Source organism: Enhydra lutris, unplaced genomic scaffold (genome assembly GCF_002288905.1).
Source record: "Enhydra lutris kenyoni isolate GAN:26980312 unplaced genomic scaffold, ASM228890v2 scaffoldscaffold69, whole genome shotgun sequence".
In the NCBI taxonomy this organism is placed as follows: domain Eukaryota; kingdom Metazoa; phylum Chordata; class Mammalia; order Carnivora; family Mustelidae; genus Enhydra; species Enhydra lutris.
The window spans coordinates 560,305-584,829 of record NW_019154153.1 but is presented as its reverse complement, the minus strand read 5'-3'; the positions used below and the strand labels follow the sequence as shown (position 1 = coordinate 584,829).

Sequence of the window (24,525 nt, the reverse complement as noted above, 5' to 3'; positions counted from 1 at the left end):
ATTTATGTTTACTTCCTGAACTGTCAGGTTTCAGCAGATGCTTTCACTGCTTTGTAAGTGTAAATATGAACTATTTCACTTGTCCTGACCACTTTTCTCTACGATTCTGTCTGGGGGCCAACATAAATATAATGGTTAGGGTTTTATGCATTGTAATGTAGGGTTAACATCGTATCAGTAGTTTAGGTATCCCAAATGTTGCTAAACTTTGCAGTTGTACATCTGTCCATGACACTGTTGCCACATTCTTAGAGTGGGAACTTCTCTGCTAACTATGGTTTTAACTGTTAAAGCTCAAGGCAAGAAGCTTGCAGTGAAAGTACATTAAAATAGAACCAAGTCATTTATTGTACATCTTAAAAATTTTTCCTTTAATTCCTTGCTGAGAATCATTGAAGAATTGATACGAATTAGAAAAAAATTGTTTTAATGAAGGATGACACGTGAAACAGGATGAAGACTGTTTCTTCACTAAAAGGGTCAAAATTGAGATGCCAGATTACTGATGTAGTAAGGTAATTCCTTACTTTCACATAACCAAAGGTTGTATGTTGCCATTTATTAGAAGGAAGCAGTTGGGAGTTTAAGGAGAATTCATTTTGTTTCTGCCAATAGCAAATGTAAAAAATCCAAGTTATGTATAAGACACTGAAATGAAATCATATTTGGACTTTCTTAACTTTATATATAGAAAAATTTTAAAAGATGTGAACAGAAGATTATGGGTGTCAGAAAATAAAACTTAGATAGGAAATTTGGTTGTACAGTGGTGACTTCAAAGAGTGTTCTCTGGAGTTTAGGGGCCCTGAGAATGTGAGGGACAGGGTGAGTGGGTGGGGTTTGTTAGGCCTTTGCTAACGCTTCTTAAACCAGAATAGCTATATTTTCATACATTTTTTAAATTGAGGTTTCATGTAAGATTTAAAGAAACCTACTGTTTTGCCAAAACCAAAAAAGCTTGTAAAAGCTATTGGGATTGGGAGTAAAATAACTGAGAAGTAGAAGACAAAAAATTCTGTCTGTAACTTTGATAAAAACTATTTGTGGCTAACCATTTCATTCTTTTTTTTTTTTTTAAGATTTTATTTATTTATTTGACAGAGATCACAAGTTGGCAGAGAGGCAGGCAGAGAGAGAGAGAGGAAGGGAAGCAGGCTCCTTGCTAAGCAGAGAGCCCGATGTGGGGCTTGATCCCAGGACCCTGGGATCATGACCTGAGCCGAAGGCAGAGGCTTTAACCCACTGAGCCACCCAGGTGCCCCGTAACCATTTCATTCTATATCGAAATTTCCCCATCTATTAACTTTAACTTTACTGGGGTATTATAAGCTCTCTGAAGAACAGTATCATATAGGTAAAATACTTTCTTGGCATCCTTTTCATAATCTACAGGAAAAATTGATAGCTTCTCACTGTAAAGTAAATTATATTAAAAAATATATAGTTAGGTGAACACTTGGTGTTTTTACCCTCCAAACCCTGAATACTGACTATTTCTTATTTTTATTTTTATGTATTTATTTAAAGATTTCGTTTTTAAGTAATTTCTACACCCAGGGTGGGACTCAAACTCACAACCCTGAGATCAAGAGTCACACACGCCACGGACTGAAACAGCCAGGCACTCCTGACATAATTATTTTTTAAACTGGTACCTCTGGTTGTATATCAGAGTCAGGCCTCTTTATGAATAAATTTTTTTTCAGTAATCTACTTTTGAAAGTTGTTAAGCTTTATTATTAATACCTTAAAAGTATCTAACTGATGATGAACTAGAAGTATTATATACCGGTTAATAGGAATAATTTGTAAGATGGAAAATACCACCTACTCTTTCAATTTTGTTCAGGTGGGAAATTAATCCTGAACTCATCGGATAGCCAAGTACCAGCAGTGTGAAAAAGTTCCCTCTGCCCCTTTTTCTTCTTTGCTCTGTTCAGATAGCTCATTAGATAGAACCGATTTTTCAGCTAGTTGCTTTTCTATGTTTTAGATTTCCTTTGAATGTTTTATTTTAGTCTGATGGATCTTTTATGTGCATGTATGTGTGTACATATAATGATTCAAATCATGTTTCATTCTGAAGGATGCTAACGTACTTTAGCCTGATAGACAGACTACCAATAAGGACTACTGTGACCCACAGCAGCATCAAACAGTTCAGGAAAGGAAGTGAAGGGACTGATAGACGCAAGTAAACTTCAGGGAGAATATAGGTAGGTAGACTATATAGTATCTGAAGTTCAAGTTTTATAACTATGTACTACTTAAGCCCAAGGCTTCTAAAAAATTCTAAGCTTACTTTAATGGTAATATAATATCAGTAAGATAGTACACAACATCTTCCTAAAAAGGTCATCCATATATCTTAACCTCCTTTCAGCATCACTGTGGTATTGATTTTATATTGACTTGTGTGAAAGAATGATACCTGTGTCAACAGAACTGGTTTCTGAAGTATGTGGACCAGCACTGTACAACAGATAAAATGCAAGTCATGAAATGCAATTTAAAATTTCCTAGCAACCATATTTTTAATCTATTTTATTCAGCCTAGTATATTCAGAATATTACAGTTTTAACAGGTTTTCAATATAAAGATATCACTGAGCTATTTTACATTTTTTTTCCTTACTAAGTCTTAGAAATCTAGTGTGTATATTGTGCTTTCAGCATATCACTAGCCACATTTCAGATGACCATTAACCACATGTGGCATTGAGACATTATTGTGGCATGTTTCAAATCCTAATTTAAAATAGGAGTAGTGTGGCCTTTGGACCCAGATCTAGTTGGGTGTGAATTCCTGTATTGCTGCTTGCCAGCTGTGTGCATTTGGGATAGTTTCTTAGCTTTCCTGAACTTCAGTTTCCTAATGTATAAAAGGATAGTATGTAATGTAAAATATAAATATATAATAATATAAAACTGAACAGTAGGCTACTGATAAGTGGTAGCTGTCCTCCATTATTAAACTTCATAGGCTGAGGAAATCACAGACCAGAGTCAGATGAGAACATGCCTTTGGAATGGATTTTAAAATCCTATAAAAGCAAGAATTCTTTCCTTTTTTATGTATATGTGATTAGTTTGCCAACAGAAGTGAGGGGTAAATTTTATTGAATGTGATATGCTACTTGGTACAAAGTATTTTTTTTTGTTGTTGGTGGTTGTTAATTTGTAAATGAAACCAAGTCTTATACATAGTACCTAAAGTCCATCAGTAAATTACTGAGTGTTGTCATCACTGTGATTTCAGTTCTGGTATGACTAGAACTTAACATGGAAATAATCAGAAAGGCTTATCTCTGCCCTCCAGGATTTCATGTCATAAGACGCCAAGTCAAAAATAGAGCTCTGTTTACTGGCCTTGTTTAGTACAACTCCTTATATCCTCAGTTTGAGAGGTCTTTCAGTGACATGTTTAATTTTGAGGTGTTTGAGGTTTTTTGCCTTTTAAAAAGTTAAAATTGTGCTTTCACTGATGAGATCATTTTTGTTACTGTTTTATCTTACTTTAATAACCCAATGTGTGCTTATCTGCAACATGGAAATCCTCTTGGATAAGTTTCAAACAATTATTTTTAAAGTGTTATTATTTATTATTATCTTGTTATGTTATTAGCTGTTTTCCCAAGCTGATAGCATGCCTCTCCGCCAATAGGGAATGCTTAAAGTAAATGCATACCAAATGCTAAAAGCCATGTCTCATACAAAACAGTATACTGAATATTTTTTGGTACTTTAGAGAAAATTCAACATAGAATAGTGACTGTATATTTATTCATCTGGAAATCTAGAATTTTCCTTCTTTGTGACCCAGACTTTTAAAAAAAAATCTCTACAGGCCAGTGACATATCAGGCATATCGGGAATGTACACTGGAGACCACAATTCATGCCAGCGGCTGGAATAAGGTATTAACCAAATTATCTTTTCTCTTACAAGATTTTAGTGTGTTGATTAAAGTGTAGGAGAAATTGTTAACATCATATAAGAGAAAACTGTTAGAGCTCATTATTTAATGCATAAATCCAATTGTGTTAATGGGTGTTTTTGAGTAAAGCGGTATTTTGAATAACACTGTGAGACTGGTTGGCCCAAAAATATGTGTCCCATAGTGTGCCATTCTTCCTTCCTATCTGTTCTTGAATTTTCTAACATTTCTTCAGTTCTCTGTGTTACACATAACACTTATCTCCAGATGGTTTTTTGTTACCCTGTGTGTCTGTCTTTGGGTGAAAAAGAATAAGAGCTTCATTTGCGAGACCGCTTCTTCTTGTCCCTCCCCTTTTTTTTGTTCTTCTAGTTCTCTTAAATGAGTAATACCATTTGTGTTTTATAGTTTGCAAGGTATCTGAATGTCACATCTCATTGGATCATTACAACCATCCTTTACAGAAGACAGAATGGATTTTATTAGCTTTTGTTTTGTTATATATTTAGTTAAATCAGGTGAATAATCAGAGGAAAAAAGTTAAGTGACTTCTCCAGGACCCTTTGACTAGGAAATATTGGAACCAACACCAGAGCTGAGATCTCAGATCTTCTGATTCCAGCTTTAGTGTTTTTTTCCACTGTACCATACCGCTTAGCCATGATCTCAGACTGTATTATCCATTTATCACCTTGAACAGGCAGAAAGTCTAAGGAAATGCAGTATAGTGGGGCTCCCCTCAATATGAGGAAGAAGTGTGGCCCTTAGTGATCTTGTGCTAGAAATGAAAAAAATTCAGTAGAATCATTTTTATAAATAGCCACCTGTACTCTGAATTGATTTTTTTTAAGTTTTCATTTTATCCAACAATTCCACACATCACTCAGTACTCATCACAAGTGCACTCCCTAATCCGCGTCACCTGTTTAAACCATCCCCACCCCATATTCAGAACTGTTAATAGTGTGAGCCAGACCATGTGATTTACGTACCTAAGTGATGTATATTGTTTTTAGTCACTTTATAATACAGGTCTTGGAAGCATTATAGCATAATAATTAGCATCATAGGCTTTGTAATTGGACTTGTTTCAAGTATCAGCTTTGCCACAGACTAGATGCATATCTTTGGACAGTTTATTAAGCTCTCTAAATCTAAATTTTCTTTTCTTTTTTAAGTTTTGTTTAAGTAATCTCTACACCCAACATGGGGCTCTAACTCATGACCCCGAGATCAGAAGTAGCACACTCTTCCAACTGAGGCAGCCAGGTGCCCTTCTAAATCTTCATTTTCACATATATGAAATGGATCTAATACTAACCTCAAAAATTTTACTAGATTTAAATGATATAATGTAGGTTAAATGCTTATTTAGCACATTGCCTGGCATCATAATAAGCACTCAGTAAATAGTGGCTATTAAGTTAGATTTAAGGTCTGAGAATTTGTTCCAAAATAGTCACTGTTATGGGGTTTTACTATGTTATTTAGCTGTAAATAACTTATTTTAAAAGTTTGTTTAATTTCCTTTTTTGGAATTAAAAAAAGCCCTTAGATATTTAAAATACACTTATTTTATAAATAAGAATGAGCGTGGTTATGATATATTTCTTAGTATGTCGAACAACACATGTTTAAGTACCTAACATTACTCGCTTTCTTCCCATATTTTATGTTTTCTTCCTTTCACTTTGTCCAGTGACTGTTAATAATCAACTCTTGTATGTTCTCCTCCCCTCGATCCTAGGGTTGTCCTAAAAAAAATCCGACTAAACCCCAAACTTCACTATCTCTCTTCACCCGTCTGATTTTTCCATTGTCTGCTTCATTTTAGTCCCTCAGCTGAACCAAAGGCCAAGGCTGTGGCTTAAATAAATGCCTCATATAAATGAGGCCTGCCAGTTAGATTTATTACTTGCTCTGTTGAATCCAGTATTACTCTCCTACTGAGTCCTCTAGGGCTGAAAATAATATGGCTGTCTGGTAGGTAAATGAGGCTTAAATGAAACACGCATCAGAGAGAAGAGGAAGAAAAATGTCCACAGAGCATGCCATGTTAGGGATAAACTGAGTATCTGTTTATATGTATAGGGATTCTGAAAGCATCTTGGTAGAATACTCCATATCAAAAGAAGTGGAGGAAAAATCGGGTCACAATCCTGTATTAATAGTATGATCCTTTAAAAAAAGAAGTTAAAAAGTCCGTGTATAAGTATAGGTATGTATATGCCTAGAAAAATAATTGAAATATGTGCCAAAACATTAAATAATACATAGTAATTATCTCTAAATTACAGGGTCTTTTCCTTCTTCCCCCGCCCCTACATGGATATTGTCTTTTCCTATGTAATTCTCTCCTGAGAAGAAAAGTAGAAAATAATGATCAAAGAGAAAAAGCCATGAAATGCTCAACTTTGCCTTTTCTTGGGGATGTAGACCCTACCAGAAATATAATTATGCTTAAATACACTAATTGAAGGCACTGTGTATGCCATTGGACTGCTAACTATAATTACATTATCTGCAAAGTTCCATAACTGCTCATGATACATTAATGATCACTGTCTTTTTTTGACCCTGATAGAAACAATTATTTTGATGGTATCCTGGTACTGTAAATGGTGTGCAGAGACACACCACGCTTACATCTTACTGTCTTCTTTTCCTGACCTTCCTTATATCCTTTTTGTTAAAATAAACACTGTAGGGGTGCCTGGCTGGCTCAGTCAGTAGAACATGTGACTCTTGATCTCAGGGTTGTGGGTTTGGGCCCCATGTTGGGCCCCATTTTATTTTAGAGACTACCTAAAATAAAATCTTTTTAAAAATAATAATAAAGTAGGGATGCCTGGGTGGCTCAGTGGGTTAAGCCGCTGCCTTCGGCTCAGGTCACAATCCCGGGGTCCTGGGATAGAGTCCTGCATCAGGCTCCTTGCTCAGCGGGGAGCCTGCTTCTCTCTCCGCCTCTGCCTGCTTATGTTCCCTCTCTCTCTGACAAAAAATAATAAATAAAATCTTTAAAAAATAATAATAATAAAGTAAACATTGTAACTATAAAAAGAGAGCCAGCTGTAGTGTTAATACATGCTGTTCGTAGTGTAACAAATAAACTTTAGAAAGACAATAGCAAAAATAAATGAATTATTTGCCTTTGTTAATTTTTAGTGACATACTAAATCACTAATATTTTTAAATCTTTATTGAAATTTCAAGCATACATAAAAGCACAGCGGATAGTATAGCAAATCTCATGTATCTTGTCATTCAGCTTCAGTAATGATCAATATATGGCTAGTCTTCTTTCATCTATTTTTATTATTTTGAAGTAGGCCCTAGACATCATTTGATTCATAAATGGATTAGTGTGTATTTCCAAGGATGATGTAAGCCCTTTTTTTTGAAGTATCCTTTTTAACCAACTGATAATACCACTATTATACTTATACCTCAGAATGTTAACAGTAATTAACAGTAATTCTGTCATCGCATAATCTGTTTAGTATTCAGATTTTTCTCACAAAGGTAGTTTTCTAAGATGATTTGTTTAAACCGTGATCCAGACAAAGTCCGTGCATTGCATTTGGCTGATAAGTCTTGTCTTTACTTTAAAAAAAAAAAAATTGAAATATAGTCCATACCATAAAATTTATATTTACTTTCCTAAAGTATACAATTCAGTGGTTTTTTAGTACATTCACATAGTTATGCAGCCATTTCCATTGTCTAATTCCAGAACACTTTTATCTTCCCATAAAGAAACCCCACGATTTTTAGTAGTCACTCTCCATTTTTTGTCCCTCCCAGCCCCTAGTGACATTACTCAAGCTCTTTAAATTTCCCTATTCTGGACACTTCATATAAATGCAATCATGTAATATGTGTCTAAAGCTCTTTTAATATGTGGGCTTTCTCTCTCTCTCTCTCTCTCTCTCTTGTTTTTTCCTTGCTTACAAGTTATTTCTTCTGTAAAATTTCCTGCTTTCTGATTTTATTTAACTATATCACTGAGATGTCCCGTAACATATTCCTCTGTATCTATATTTCCTTTCCATTGTTAGGTAAATTCAGAAGCCTAATCATACTCAGGTTTAATCTTTTTGGCAAGAGTACTTATTGGTGATGTTTCTTATTTCCTGTTGCATCACACTGGGTGTTATATAATGCCTGGTTGTCACTTAAATTTTGTTTTGAAGCAGATAGGTCAAACATTCAAACCTAATCAATCAATACAGGTAAAATTTGTGGGATATGATATTTACTAGAGTTGCTAAGTTATAAATTGGTTGCTAAATAGTAAATTGATGGGTCAAAATATGTTTTTTATCATTATAAATATCTATTGGGAGAGACCCTTGGAGCTATAAATTAATATACTTCATTTCTGTACCCAGTAAGCTATACTTTCTTTAATTATAAGATAATATTGTTAGCATGGTACCTATGGTGAGACAGTGAATGGTATTCCTTTTTGATGGCCAAAATTATCTTAGCATTCCTTTTTGGAAGTTATTGGAGAGAAAAATAATTTATATGTGTTGTGGGGATTACTATTATCCAGTAAGGAAATGACTTACAGGAATTCAAAAAGTAAGACTATTTGATTCCTTCTTAGCCTTTAGAGATATGAATAGTGGAACCTTCTTGGGGATCCAGGTTTTTGGTTTTTTGTTTGTTTGTTTGTTTGTTTTCAGTACTGTGGGAGGGGGAGTGCAAAAAAAAAATATCAGGTATAAGGTGATAGTTTCTTATGGGTAGTACACTGCCAAGTTGATGGACTCGGTAGTAGAAATAACTTATGAGGTTTTTTGTGTGATCACAAAAATTAGAGAGCAAGTGGGTTTTTTTAACTATATTAAGACAGTCTAAATTATACTTAAAAGATAGTGGGCCTGGAAATCATCATGTAGGTACCTGAAGATAGGATGTCAAGTAGGTAAAAGAGAGCATATATCATCAAGAATATTACAGTTAGAATTTGTTAGTCCTGTACAGTGAAGTTTCTGTACTCTGGTTACTGCATTTCACGAAGGATAAAATTGGGATGGAGATCTGGGAAGGGGTAATCTCAATGATCAAAGCAGTGAAGGAATTGCCAGATGAAGAACAGACTAAAAGATTAGTAAATTTCAGCCTAAAGAGTAGAGTGAATGAGAGGGAATATGATTAACGACTCAAGACAGTAGTGAAAGAGGATTACAGATTTATCTCTAGATGATTATATAGTAAAACTAGGGCATCTACTTTTTTGATACATGAAAGATAAATTTGGAACAAATAAAAATAAGTATTATTTTATATAGCAAGTGTAAAGTGTTTGCAACTCCTTTCCCTAAGAGCTTAAACAGGAATAACTTTAAAATATTGCATGTTAGTACATTATTATAGAAAATTAGAATGTTTTGAAGTACAGAACGTCTCAGGCCTTTGAAGTTACTATGATCTGAGTCAGCAGGACTGATCAACAAGCTGTACCTGACTGTTCCTGCTAAGACTCAGTACTGGAGCTAGATGAACAATAGGCTTTGGAGGTGGGGTTTTGTTTTGTTTTGTTTTTAATAGTATGACAGGTTTTCTAATTGTGAAGAAAACCTAATAGATTCTTCTTTATAGCCCTAGACCCCTCCGTTAGTGTTAGGAAGGGGTTTTTAAATAAATTTAGGGCTGGAGTTCTTTTACAATATCAAAAAAGGAAGATGTGTTTGTTGCATTCTTTCTTTCAGACTTTGATGTAGATTCCCTCAGGACTGCTTTTACTTAAAAGCCAAAGAATATTAGTAAGACTATAAACCATTGTCTTTTCTGTTTGTCCTCTTCTGCAGAAATATTTTGTAATGCTTTTGTTATTACCTTGGCAATTCAGTAACAATTCATTTCCTTTTGCATTCCTTTTCCAGGCATGTGGAGCCCTCTTGATGTTTTAGACTAAAGAGATTGCATGCAGATGGTTAATTGAAAATGCTTAGCTCTTTCCAATTTGCATTTGTTTTTGGAAGGCAAGGGACTCTCATATGCCTGTCATAAATTTTGACAGTTTTTAAATATTAAGCCACAAGGTTATTAGGAATGATAATAATACATCTCTAGGGTTTTTGTTTTGTTTTGTTTTTAGATTTTATTTATTTATTTGAGAGAAAGACAGAGCACAAGCAGGGGGAGGAACAGAGGTAGAGGGACAAGCAGGCTCCCTGCTGAGCAGGGAGCCCAAGAGGAGCTCCATCACGATCATGACCTGAGAGGAAGTCAGACACTTAACAAACTGAGCCAGACAGGTGCCCCCCCCCATTTAGGTTTTTGATGACTTTTATAAGATAGCTGATAATTTTGAAAGTTCTCATTTTCAAATAGATAATAAAAGCACATGGTAGGGTGGTTGGGTTATGGACATTGGGGAGGGTATGTGCTATGGTGAGTGCTGTGAAATGTGCAAGCCTGCTGATTCACAGACCTGTACCCCTGGGGCAAATAATATATTATATGTTAATAAAAATAATTAATAAAAAATAAAATTAAAAAGACATGGTACAAAATACAATAAGTACAGAAATGTATACATTGAAAACTGTTTTCCCACCCTATCGTCATTACTTCGTTCTCTTCCTAGGTTACCACTATTACCAGTTTCTTGTATATTTTTCCAGAGATAGTATAGGGATTATACAAATATTTGTATATGTATATGTATGTGTGTATGTGTATTTCAAGCACAATTGTGCCATTATTATATACACTGTCCTGTCACTTTTCTCACTGAAAATAAGTCTTGGTGATTGGGCAATGAACAGTCTAGTTCTTTTTAACAACTACATGATATTTTGCCAAAATTTATATAACCAGTCCCTGGTGGGTTGTTTGTGCTATTATAAATAATACTTCAGTGAATCTTTTCTGCATGTTTCATATACACACATACAAATGAGCCCAATTATTTTCATAAATTAATTATTTCTACCACCCTCTGGTATAAAATCTACAGGCATCATTCACAGACATTCTAGTAAGGGGTCAGTATTTTATTTATTTATTTATTTATTTTAAGATTTTATTTATTTGACAGAGATCACAAGTAGGCAGAGAGGCAGGCAGAGAGAGAGAGGGGAGGAAGCAGGTTCCCTCCGGAGCAGAGAGCCCTACGCGGGGCTCGATCCCAGGACCCTGGGATCATGACCTGAGCTGAAGGCAGAGGCCTTAACCCACTGAGCCACCCAGGCGCCCCTTATTTCTTTATTATAGTAAAAATGAGATTCCATAATGATGCATCTGAGTCATAATTTTTTAGTAGTTGAACATACAAAATGAATTATAAGAATTTGTTTGTTTTTTACTCTGTCATCTTTGCATTGAAGATTTTGGTGCCTCTGATTTTGCTACAACAAATGCTTTTGGAGTTGACAAGACGTGGTCAAGAGCCTCTGAGTGCATTGCTACAGTTTGGTGTGACGTATCTGGAGGACTATGCAGCAGAGTACATCATTCAGCAAGGTGGCTGGGTATGAGCTGTTACGTGTTTTGGTTTTTTTTTTTTAAATCTTTAAAAAAGGTCAGGCTTCTCATTGTGGTTGTTTTTAGCAACATAGGTTTAATGTGAATATTGTAATTTAATATTTAACATTGCATGATGATCAGTGGCAAACTATTCATATGGTTTCGCTATTAAGATGTTACTTATAGTAAATTGATAGGTGATATTTTTAAATAGTTTTTTTAAGTACTTCTAATTATGGAACATTTTATACTAACAAATAATATTTAAATAATAAGGGATGAGGAATAATAAAATGAGTGCCTATGTATTTGCCATCCCAGTTGAAGAAAAGAACACATACAATACTTTTGAATTTTTTATATGCCCTCCTAGATTCCAGCATGCTCTTATCTACTTCACAAGGATAACTCCTATTCTGAATTTTTTAAAATTATAGTTTAATCATATATACATATGTATCTCTAAACAAGTATATTATTTTGTATGTTTTGAACTTTATGTAAATGATATATTGTATGTATTTTTCTAAACTTGCTTTCTTTCACTCAGTGTTGTATTCTTGAGACTGTCCTTAGTCATTGTTTCTCAATTTTTTTTTAATTATCAGTTCCCAAAGGATCCCTTTTATTTATTTATTTTTTAGGATCCTTTTTAGACATTTTTATCCTAATCATCTCCTTCCTCCCCCATGAAATTTTGATACTACAGATAGAAGTCTGTTTATGTACTGTTGCCTTTTTTTTTTTTTAAGATTTTTTTTTTAATTATTTATTTATTTATTTGACAGAGAGAGATCACAGTAGACAGAGGCAGGCAGAGAGAGAGAGAGGGAAGCAGGCTCCCTGCTGAGCAGAGAGCCCGATGCGGGAATCGATCCCAGGACCCTGAGATCATGACCTGAGCCGAAGGCAGTGGCTTAACCACTGAGCCACCCAGGCGCCCTTTTTTTTTTTTTTTTTTTAAAGATTTTTATTTATTTATTTGACAGATAGAGATCACAAGTAGGCAGAGAAGCAGGCAGAGAGATAGGAGGAAGCAGGCTCCCTGCTGAGCAGAGAGCCCGATGCGGGGCTCGATCCCAGGACTCTGGGATCATGACCTGAGCTGAAGGCAGAGGCTTTAACCCACTGAGCCACCCAGGTGCCCCTGTACTGTTGGCCTTTTGAAGGGCCACAAGTGATTGTAATATCTCAGATGTCCCCCATCTTTCCAAACCCATTTTTACCCTCTAAATCATCTAGTGATCTGGTTTAATGTATTGGTTTGTGTTTGATATTCTGTTATATAGATAAATAACAATTTATTTCTCTATAATCTTATCAGTAGACATTTTCAGCTTTTTGCTATTACAAACATTGGTGTTACGAACAGTTTTATACATATATGTATAAGTTTCTCTGGTTATATAGTTGGGAGTAGAATTTCTGGGTCCAAGATAATGCCAAAGTGTTTTCCAAAGTGGTTTTTTCCAACTTACACTCTGTCAGCATTATATAAAAATTTTTGTTGCTCTTCATCTTCACCAATACTTAATATTATCAGACTTCTTAATTTTTTAAATCATTTATTAAAATTATTTTAATAAGTTTAGATTTATAAAAATGTCATAAAGTGTTCCTGCATACTGTTCACCCAGTTTTCCCTGGTGTTAACATCTTACACAACTATAGTTCCCTCATCAAATTGACTTCTCCATATTGATTTCATATCCAGCAAATTTGTTAAACCCTCTTATTATCTGGATTATTTATCTCTGGTTTTTTTTTTAATTATTATTTTTTTAAATTTTATTTACTGGGGTGCCTGGGTGGCTCAGTGGGTTAAACCTCTGCCTTCGGCTCAGGTCATGATCTCAGGGTCCTAGGATCGAGCCCCACATCGGGCTCTCCGCTCAGCGGGGAGCCTGCTTCCTCTTCTCTCTCTCTCTCTGCTTGCCTTTGAAGATTTAAAGATCTCTACTTGTGATCTCTGTCAAGTGAATAAATAAAATCTTTAAAAAAAAAAGGTTTTATTTACTAATTTATTTATTTGAGAGAGAGAGAGAGAGAGAGAGCATGATCCCGAAAGAAGGTGGGCCTCAGAGACAGAGACTCTCAAGCAGACTCCGCACCAACTGAGGGCCCGATTGGGGGCTTGATCTTAAAATAATGACCTGAGCCAAAACCAAGAGTTGGATGCTTAACTGACTGAGCCACCCATCTTTAAAGATTTTTTTTTTTTTTTTTTATGTATTAGAGAGAGAGAAAGGCGCACACATATGAGTGAGGGGAGGAGCAGAGGGAGATAATATTCCAGAAGACTACCCCCTGAGTGCTGAGCCTGACAGAGGGCTCAGTTTCATGGCCCATGAGATTATGACCTGAGATGAAACCAGGAGTTGGTTGCTCAGCTGACTGAGCCATCCAGGTGCCCCTGCTTTGGGTTTTCTACATAGAAAATCATACTGTCTGTGAATAATGTAAAATTTTTCCTCAGTAACTACCTTTTTAACACATTTATTCACTAATCAGGATCTTCCAGTACAATATTAATGGAAGGCATCCATTAGAAGGCATCCTTGTCTTTTTCCTGATGTTAAAATGAGTGTCCTTAATTAGAGCATTTAGTTGTATCATTTAGTTGTATCAGTCTCAGTGAGTGAGGTTGGCCTGTAATTTTTATTTGGTTTCAGTTTTAAGGGTATGTTGGCTTCGTAAAAGAATCCAGAGTGGGAAGAGTGTTTCCTTTTTTTTGTACTCTGGAATAGTTTATATGAAGTTTAAATTAGTGTGTTTTGGGTGCCTGGGTGGCTCAGTGGTTTGGAGCCTCTGCCTTCGGCTCAGGTCATGATCCCAGGGTCCTGGGATTGAAACCCACATCCGGCTCTCTGCTCGGCAGGGAGCCTGCTTCCTCCTCTCTCTGTCTCTCTGCCTACTTGTGATCTCTGTCTGTCAAAAAATAAATAAAATCTTAAAAAAAAAATTAGCGTGTTTTGCTTTCTATAACATACATGTAAAATAGCCTGGTGTTTTCTCTGAGAGAAGTTTTCTGATTTTCCTGTCAACTTTATTAATTATTTTTTTAAGAATGCTCCATGCCCAGTGTGGGCCGCAACATGGGGCTTCAGCTCACCACCCTAAGTTTGAGACCTGAGCTGAAATCAAGAGTTGGACACTTAACTAACTGATCCACCCAGGCACCCTTTTCTTGTCAACTTTTGATAATTTTCCTGGATATTATCCCTGAATTTTCAGAGTTGTTGGTATAGAGATACTCATTATACCCTTTTATTTTTACTCTTTTGGAGGAGAGTGCAATGGATTTTTGTATCTTAATTCTCTCCTACTACTTACTTTTAAACATTTTTTTAAAAAGATTTTATTTGGGACACCTGGGTGGCTCAGTTGGTTAAGCAGCTGCCTTCGGCTCAGGTCATGATCCCAGCGTCCTGGGATCGAGTCCCACATCGGGCTCCTTGTTCTGTGGGGAGCCTGCTTCTCCCTCTGTCTCTGCCTGCCACTCTGTCTGCCTGTGCTCACTCTCTCTCTCTCTCTGACAAATAAATAAATAAAATCTTTAAAAAAAAAAAAGATTTTATTTATTTATTTGAGAGAGAGAGAGAGAATGTGAAATAGTGTGAGAAGGGAGAGGTCAGAGGGAGAAGCAGACTCCCTGCTGAGTAGGGTGCCCAATATGGGACTCGATCCCGGGACTCCAGGATCATGACCTGAGCCAAAGGCAGTTGCTTAACCAACTGAGCCACCCAGGCATCCATTTTTAAGCATTTTATTTTGGAGAATTTTAAATGTCCACAAAAATAGATAAGATAGCATAATGACTGCCATCACTTAGCCCTAATAATCACTAACTCATTACCACGTATGCTTTATTCACACCCTAGTCCTGTCCCTTCTTAATATTATTTTGAAGCAAAATCCAGGCATTATATGATTTTATCTATAAAAATTTTAGTATGGGTGCACCAGGGTGGCTCAGTAGTCTGGGTGTCTGCCTTTGGCTCAGGTCATGATCCCAGGGTCCTGAGATCAAGTCCCACATTGAGTTCTTGCTCAGCAGGGGGCCTGCTTCTCCTTTTCCTTCTGCCTCTCCCCCTGCTCATGCTAGCTCTCACTCACTCTCTTGCTCTCTCACAAATAAATAAAGTCTTTTAAAAAATTTCAGTATGTGGGGGAGGGGCATGAAATAGGTGAAGAGGATTAAGAGTACACTTATGAGTACTGAGTACTATATAAAATTAAATCGCTGTATTGTACATCTTAAACTAATATAACACTATATGTTAAGTATACTGGAATTTAAAAAATTTTTGAGGGGTGCCCCGGTGGCTCAGTTGGTTGAACGTCTGACTCGAATTGGGCTTGGGTCTTCAAGTAAACTGCTGTGATAATACACCACTTCACATATCTCATACTTTTTAAGGGGCTTTTCTTTCCCTCGGTAGGTGCTGGCAGAGAGTGTGCTCAGTCATTTTCAATATAGATGCCTAGACCCAAAGCCAAGCATAAGAAAGGAGGAGATATAGAATGAAGAGAGTCTGCAGGGGAAAAAAACTCCCCGTTCTTCCTGGTTTCGCTTTTCCTCATGCTCAGAGAAACAGAATGAAAACTGAAGTGGAACTCCCTGGGGGAATGGTTTCAGGCCTTATGAACCAGTCAGACATATAGGCTGTACTTTCCTTCAGAGCATCAACTTTTCTAGCTTCTGACTGAGACCTATGGTCTTTGCTGCTGTACATTTCTTCATTAGATATATAATCTCCCCATCTTTCTGTGGGGAAGGACTGTCACGTAAGGACTTCCCCTTGAACTACTACTCTGTCCTGATTCATGTTTGCACTCAAAAGAATCTCTTCATGTCTCCAGTGTAGATAGAGGGCGAGGACGGCACTTGGGCCAGCCCCGCATTTTCCCCACTGCCATTATCATTGCCATTGCTGCTGTTCGTGGTAGCTCCACCCAGGAATCTTGCTCACCTAAATGGTGCTTTCCAACAAGGGAAGAATTAAATACAGGGAATGTAATTCATTCCTTTCTTGATTTTCAGTTTTATTATGACACACTACATTGATGTTTGTTGGTTATTATACTTTGTTACAGAGAAAGTAGTTCTTTTGTTCAACTGAAATGTGTTTGCAAAAGAAAAGAGCAGTAATAATGAATAAGTAGTTTATTGATATTTAAATTTTTTAATGTGTTTTTAATCTCTAATTTTGAATGCCCAATCTGTATTTCACATTGTTAGGTTTAAGCCCTGTGTTTTTTCGTGTGTTTAAAACCAAGAGATTCCTTTTTTGACTAATTGGTGAAAATGTCTCCTATGATACAAAGCGTCAAGATGAATCATCTTTAAGGCACTTTGTGTTAAACATTCCATTGACAGGTCTTAAAACCATTATGGTCATTCTTCTAGAGAAGAATGATTGGGCTGCATGATGGTGCATGTCTGTTACATAAAGTCTGTAATATGACTTCCGGAGTAAAGTGTTTGTCTTCAGCCGCCTGAACACAAGGTCAGGGTGAAGCAAACTGCCTACCTGTCAAAGTGGAGCTAGTTTTGAAAACCTACAAGAAAGGAGGAGGGATGACAGCTATAATATGTTGGAGGAAGGGTTTGGGCATATAGATTTGCAGAGACGAAAATAGTATTTTGTTCTCTGAATTAGAAAAAGAAGTGGCTGGGATAAGTGCCTTTTGAATTTCTGCAGATAGTTTTTTCTAGGATTTATGTTTTGTGATCATTTTTGCCTTAACTATATTTGAGATGATTTTTCCACTGTACTGGTATTGAGAAAAGCACTTTATTGAGGCTTATAAGTACTGTGACTGGTGTGGATTTTTTTTAATAGACTGTAGAGCAGTTTTACGTTCATAGAAATGTTGAAGAAAGGTACAGAGATTTCTCATATACTACCCTCCTGCACAGATGGATGGCCTTCCCCATTATCAGCATCTCCCATCAGTTCTGTACATTTGTTACAACCGATGAACCTCTGTGGATACATCATTGTCACCCAAAGACCATAGTTACAGTTTACTTTTGGTGCATATTCTGTAATTTGGGCAAATTTATGATGGCATATATCTATCACTATAGTATTACACAGAGTAGTTTCACTTTCCTAAAAATCTTGTGTTCCACGTGTTTGATCCTCTGTCCTGCCTCACCCCTGGCAACCACTGATCTTTTTACTGTCTCCATAGTTTTTCCTTTTCCAGAATGTCATATTTATATGTTGGGATATATACATATATAGTTGGGGCAGTGCGATATATAGCCTTTTCATATTGGCTTCTTTTTCTTAGTAATATGCATTTAAGTTTCCTCTATGTCTTTTTATGGCTTGACAGCTCATCTCATATTTAGCACTAAATTTTTAGCACACCTTTGTCTGGATGTACCACCATTTATTTACCCATTCACCTATGGAGGGAGATCTCAGTTGCTTCCAAGTTTTGACAATTAGGAATAAATCTGTTACAATCATCCATGTGCAGGTGTTTGTGTGGACATGAGCTTTAAACTTCTTTGTGTAAAAACCAAGGAGTGCGGTCTGGTAAGAGTATGCTTAGTTTTGTAAGACATTTCCAAGCTATCTTCCAAAGTGGCTGTACCATTTTGCATCCCCACCGGCAATGAATAAGAGTTCCTTTTGCTCCTTAGACTTACCAGCATTTGGTGGTGTTTGTGTTAGATTTTGGCTATTTTACTAGATGTGTAGTGGTAGCTCATTGTTTTAATTTGCATTTCTCTGATGACATATGATGTGGAATATCTTTTCGTATGCTAATTTGCCATCTGTACTTCTTTGGTGAGGTATCTGTTAAGGTGTTTGGCCCATTTTAAAAATCAGATTGATTGTTTTCTTATTTAAGAGTTCTTTGTATATTTTGGATAATAATCCTTTATTAGATGTGTCTTTTGAAATTGTTTTCTCCGAGTCTGTGGCTTGTCTTTGCATTCTTTCAATATTGTCATAGACAGACATTTATAATCTTAAATTCCAGCTTATCAGCCATTTCTTTCATTGACTGTGTCTTAATGTTATATCTAAAAAGTCATCACCAAGGCCAAGGTCATCTAGGTTTTCTCGTAAGTTACTTTCTAGGAGTTCTATAGTTTGTATTTTACACTCAGGTCTATGATCCATTTTGGGTTAACTTATTTAAGGTGTAAGGTCTATGTCTAGCTTTGGTTTTGTGCATGTGCCTGTCCAGTTGTCCCAGCACCATTGTTTGAAAAAACTTTTTATCCATTAAATAATGGATAATTGCCTTTGCTCCTTTCTCAAAGATAAATTGACTATATTTACATGTGTCTGTTTCTGGACTCTCTCTTCTATTCCACTGATCTATTTTTTCTTTCACCAAAACCACACTGTCTTGAATACTCTAGCTTTATAGTAAGTCTTGAAGTCAGGTAGTGTCAGCCCTCCAGCTTTGTTGTTCAGTATTGTGTTGGCTATTTTTGGTCTTTTGCTTCTCCATATAAACTTCAGAATCAGTTTGTTAATATTTGCTGAGATTTTGATTGGGATTTCACTGAATCATAGATGAAGTTGGGAAGAATTTACATCTTAACCTTATTGAGTCTTTATATCCATGAACATGGAATATCTCCATTTATTTAGTTCTTTTTTTTATTTCATTCATCAGAGTTTTATAATTTCCCTCATATAGATCTTGTACCTATTTTGTTATATTCATGTCTAAGCGTTTCATTTTTGGGGATGCTTATGTAAATAATATTAGATCTTTAATTTCAAGCTCCACTTGTTTATTTCTAGTATATAGGAAAACGATTGACTTTGTATATTAACCTTGTATTCTGCAATCTTGCTATCATTCCTTATTAGTTTTAGGACTATTTTTGTGGATTTTTTTCAGATTTTCATAATGTAGATGATCATGTCATCTGTGAACAAGACAGTTTTATTTCTTACGTAAAATAACAAAAATTCAACAGAGTAAATTCAAGGATCTGTTGGCTTTCTTCAGTGATTCATGAGTCATGCAGCATCCCATCTAGCAAATAGAAAGGAGCTCCAAAGAGCTGCAGAAAAGGAGAAGTTTTTGTTTTGTTTTGTTTTTAAGATTATTTACTTATTTATTTATTTGACAGACAGAGATCACAAGTAGGCAGAGAGGCAGGCAGAGAGAGAGAAGGAAGCAGGCTCCCCACCGAGCAGAGAGCCCGATGTGGGGCTGGATCCCAGGACCTCAGGATCATGACCCGAGCTGAAGGCAGAGGCCTTAACCCACTAAGCCACCCAGGTGCCCCCAGAAAAGGAGAAGTTTTTAAAGGTAGAAAGAAGTGGGACAAGGAAATCATAAACAAAAGAAAGGATTATTTCAGGCAAGGTCACCTCTTTTAGGGGGATGAAAGGAATCTATTGCATGAATATCCTCACCAGTGTTGACTAGGAAATTCCAGACTAACTGGTTAGGATCACATTCCTGAAGGACGTTGAAATTGCAGTTAGGTTAGCCATTAAGTCTTGGTTGGTGACATGGGTTTAGCTCAAGTGAATCCATTTGGGGCCTGTTGCCTTCTTTTTAACAATTCCTTCCCAGTCTGTATACATTTTATTTCCTTGTCTGACTGCATTAGCCAAGACTTCCAGTATATTTTTGAAAAGCAGTAATGAGAAATTACATCCTTGCCTTGTTCCTCATCTTAATGGGACCTTATAGTTCTAACCATTAAACTTGTTAGCTGTATTTTTTTTGTAGATAACTCTTTGTCAAGTTGAAGTTCCCTTTCAGTCCTAATTTACTGAAAGTTTTTATCATGATTGGATATTAAATTTTGTCGGAGTTTTTCTGCATCTGTTGATAATAATCTTTTTTTTTTTTTTTTTTTGTCTGTAGCCTATTGATGTGGGGGATTACATTAATTGGTTTTTGAATGTTGAACCAACCTTGTATATCTGGGATAAATTGCATTTGGTCATGCCATATAATTCAATATAACATCTTTGGGCTCTATTTAGTAATATTGTGTTGAGGATTTTGCATCTATGTTCATAAGCGATATTGGTCTGTAGTTTTCTTATAATATATGTCTGATTTTAGAATTAGTATAATGCTGGCCTCATAGAATGAGTTAGGACGTATTTCCTTTGTTCTGTCATCTCAAAGAGATTGTAGAGAATTGGTATAATTTCTTTCTTAAATGTTTTATATAATTCACCAGAGAACCTGTCTGGGCCTGGTGCTTTTCTCTACTTTCTGTTTTTTGTTTCTTTGTTTTTTTGCGGGGCTTGAATTCATGACCCTGAGATCAGTACCTGAGCTGAGATCAAGAGTCAGATGCTTAACTGACTGAGCCACCCAGGTATTCCTGTACTGTTTTGGAAGGTTATTGATTATTGATTCAATTTCTTTAATAGATACAGGCCTATTCAGTTTATAATTTTTTTTTCTTGTGTGAGTTTTGGCAGATTATGTCTTTTATAGAATGGGTCCCTTTCATCTAGGTTGTCAAATCTGTGGTTATGGAACACAGTTCCTTTATTATCCTTTTAATTACATGGGATCTGTAGTGATGTCCTATCTTTCATTTCTGATACTGTAATTTATGTTTTTTCTTTTCTTCTTATTGAATTTATTGATCTTCTCAAAGAATTAACTTTTGGTTTTACTGATTTCCTCTATTGATTTCCCATATCCAATTTCATTGATTTCTATCCTTATTTTTTTCTTCTGTTTACTTTGGACTTAATTTCCTAAGTTGGAAGCTTTGATGATTTTATTTATTTATTTATTTATTTATTTATTTTTAAAAATTTATTTGACAGACAGAGATCACAAGTAGGCAGAGAAGCAGGCAGAGACAGAGAGAAGGAAAAGCAGGCTCTCTGCCAAGCAGAGAGCCCAATGTGGGGCTCGATCCCAGGACCCTAGGATCATGACTGGAGCCGAAGGCAGAGGCTTTAACCCACTGAGCCACCCAGGTGCCCCTGATGATTGATTTTAGATCTTTCTTCTTTTCTGATATATGCATTTAGTATTTAATGCTATAAATTTCCTTCTAAACACTGCTCTTTCTGCTTTGTACAAAATTTAGTAAGTTGTGTTTTCATTTTCATTTAGTTCACAATATTCTAAAAATTTGTCTTGAGATTTATTCTCTGACCCTTGTATTATTCAGAAGTATACTATTTAATAAGTATTTTGGGATTTCCCAGCTGTCTTTGTTACTGATTTTTATTTGTACTCCATTGTGGTCAGAAACCAGACATTGTAAGATCTCTATTCTTTTAAATTTGTAAAGGGTGTGTTTCATGTGCCAGAACGTGGTCTAGGTGAGTATTGCATGTGAATTTCGGAAGAATGTATACTCTGCTATTATTGGATGAGGTAGTTTATAGATGCCCATTATATCCAATTGATTGATGGTATAGTTGAATTTAGCTGTGTAATTAGTGACTTTCTGCTGGTTGGAGCTATTCATTTCTAATGGAAGGGTGTTGAAGTCTCCAATTATAACAGTGGATTCATTTATGTCTCCTTGTATTTCTATCAGTTTTTGCCTCCTGTAATTTAACAGTCTCTTGTTATATACACATTAAATACACATTAATGTATACACCTTAAAGTGTCTTTTTGGATGTTAAACCTTTTATCATTATGTAATGCCCCTCTTTTTTTTTTTTTAAGATTTTTTTTTTAAGATTTTATTTATTTATTTGACAGAGAGAGATATCACAAGTAGGCGGAGAGGCAGGCAGAGAGAGAGAAGGGAGGAAGCAGGCTCCCTGCTGAGCAGAGAGCCTGATGTGGGGCTCGATCCCAGGACCCTGGGATCATTACCTGAGCTGAAGGCAGACACTTAATAACTGAGCCACCCAGGCCCCTGCCCCTCTTTATTTCTGATAACTTTTCTTGCTCTGAAGTCTGCTCTGTTTGAAATTAATAGAGCTACTCCCACTTTTTTTTTTTTTTAAGATTTTATTTTTTAAGTAATCTCTCCACCCAGTGTGGGGCTCAAACGTAACAACCGTGAGATCAAGAATTGCATACTCTACCTACTGAGCCAGCCAGGGGTCCCTATTTTCTTTTGATTAGTGTTACCGTGGTGTATTTTTCTCTAGCCATTTACTTTTAATATGTTTGTGTCTTTATATTTGGAGTTCCTTTTTTTTTTTTTTTTAAAATTTTTTTTTTTTATTTTACAGAGATCACAAGTAGACAGAGAGGCAGGCAGAGAGAGAGAGAGAGAGAGGGAAGCAGGCTCCCTGCTGAGCAGAGAGCCCAATGCGGGACTCGATCCCAGGACCCTGAGATCATGACCCGAGCCGAAGGCAGCGGCTTAACCCACTGAGCCACCCAGGCACCCCTATATTTGGAGTTTCTTATAAACAACATATAGTTGAGTCTTATTTTTTGATCCAGTCTGATAAATTCTGTCTTTTAATTGGTGCTTTTAGATTATCAAAGGGGTTATTTTTTTTTTAAGATTTTATTTATTTATTTGACAGAGATTACAAGTAGGCAGAGAGACAGGCAGAGAGAGAGGAGGGGAAGCAGGCTCCCCGCTGAGCAGAGAGCCCCACGTGGGGCTCGATCCCAGGACCCTGGAATCATGACCCGAGCCGAAGGCAGAGGCTTCAACCCACTGAGCCACCCAGGCGCCCCTCAAAGGGATTATTAATAATTGAATTAATATCTACCATATTTGTTAAAACTGTTTTCTGCTTGTTGCCCATATTCTTTGTTCCTCTTTTTGTCTTCCACTCTTTTTCTGCCTTTTGTGGTTTTAATTAAGCATGTTGCATGATTCCATCTTCTCTACTTTCTTAACATATCCATTACATTTCTCTTTTTACTTTTTTTAGTGCTTGCCCCAGAGTTTGCAATATACATTTACAACTAGTCCAAGTTCATTTTCAAATAACACTGTGCTGCTTCATGAGTAATGTGAGTACCGTATCATAACAAAATAATCTTAAGTCCTTCTCATCTCTGTATCACTGCTGTCATTTATTTCCCTAATCTAAGCATGCATATGTGTGTCTGTATGTATATGCATATATATGCTATATATGTAAGCATACATGATTGAGTTGCTATTATTTTTTTGAACAAACTGTTACCAATTGATAATTGGTAATTCTTATCAATTAAGAATAAGAAAAATAAACATTTTTACCTTACCTTCACTTACTCTTTTGATGCTCTTCCTCTCCTAATGGAGATCCAAGTTTCTGACTTAACATTGTTTTCCTTCTCTCTAATGAGCCTCTTTTAACATTGCAAGCAAAGACAAGTTTACTAACAACACATTTCCTCAATTTTTGCTTATCTGAGATTTTTACGTGTCCTTCATTTCTGAGGGATAATTGCACATGCACAGAATGCTAAGTTGGTGGGTTTTTTTCTCTCAACACTTGAAATATTTGAGTTCACTCTGTTATTGCTTGCGTGGTTTCTGAGGAAAAGTTCAATATAATTCTTTTCTTTGTACTTCTGTAGGGAAAATGTTTTTAACTCTGGCTTGTCTTAAAATTTTCTATCTTTGACTTTGTATAGTTTGAAAATGATATGCCTAGGTGCAGGGTTTTTGTTTTGTTTTGTTTTTACATTTTTTCTACTTGACATTCTTTGATCTTCCTGAAACTGTTTTTGGTGTCTGATATTAACTTGAAGAGGCTCTCAGTCATTATTGTTTTAAATATTTCTTCTGTTCCTATCTCTTTTCCTTTTTGTATTCCAGTTACATATATGTTACACTTACTGTAGTTGTTCCACGGTCCTTGGATATCCTGTTCTTTTTTTCCTGTCTTTGTTGTCTTCGCTTTTATATACTCAGGCTCAGAGATTCTTCCCTTACCCATGTCTAGTCTAATATTATATAGGCCCATCAAAGGTATTCTTCATTTCCGTTAAAGATCTTTTCGATCTTATGGTTCTTTTCCAGTATTTCTCTCTCTGCTTACATTGCCCATCTGTTCTTGCATGCTTTCTGCTTTATCCATGAGAGTCCTTTGCTTATTAATCATAATTGATTTAAATTCTTGTGATAATTTCAACATCTGCAGTGTCTGGTTCTGATGCTTGCTCCATCTCTTCAAATTTGTTTTTTTGCCTTTTGGCTTGCCTTGTAA

The 24,525-nt window shown here is 36.0% G+C and overlaps 1 protein-coding gene and 1 pseudogene across 6 annotated transcripts in view; one reads left to right on the top strand and one right to left on the bottom strand.

The window, feature by feature from the left end:
* The window catches only part of LOC111159728 (BCL2 like 13), an 82,563-nt gene that overhangs the window by 38,166 nt on the left and 19,872 nt on the right, over window positions 1-24,525 (top strand). For 3 of the 6 annotated variants that reach the window (XM_022522296.1, XM_022522297.1, XM_022522301.1), the window contains 2 exons: window positions 3,848-3,917; window positions 11,281-11,424. In XM_022522296.1, the coding sequence (XP_022378004.1) occupies window positions 3,848-3,917; window positions 11,281-11,424 (214 nt within the window). Of the gene's footprint in view, window positions 1-2,086; window positions 2,217-3,847; window positions 3,918-11,280; window positions 11,425-23,288; window positions 23,339-24,525 lie in introns of those variants that run through there. The other 3 variants (XM_022522299.1, XM_022522298.1, XM_022522300.1) reach the window with 3 other exon arrangements.
* On the bottom strand, window positions 15,747-17,424 carry LOC111159834 (annotated as a pseudogene).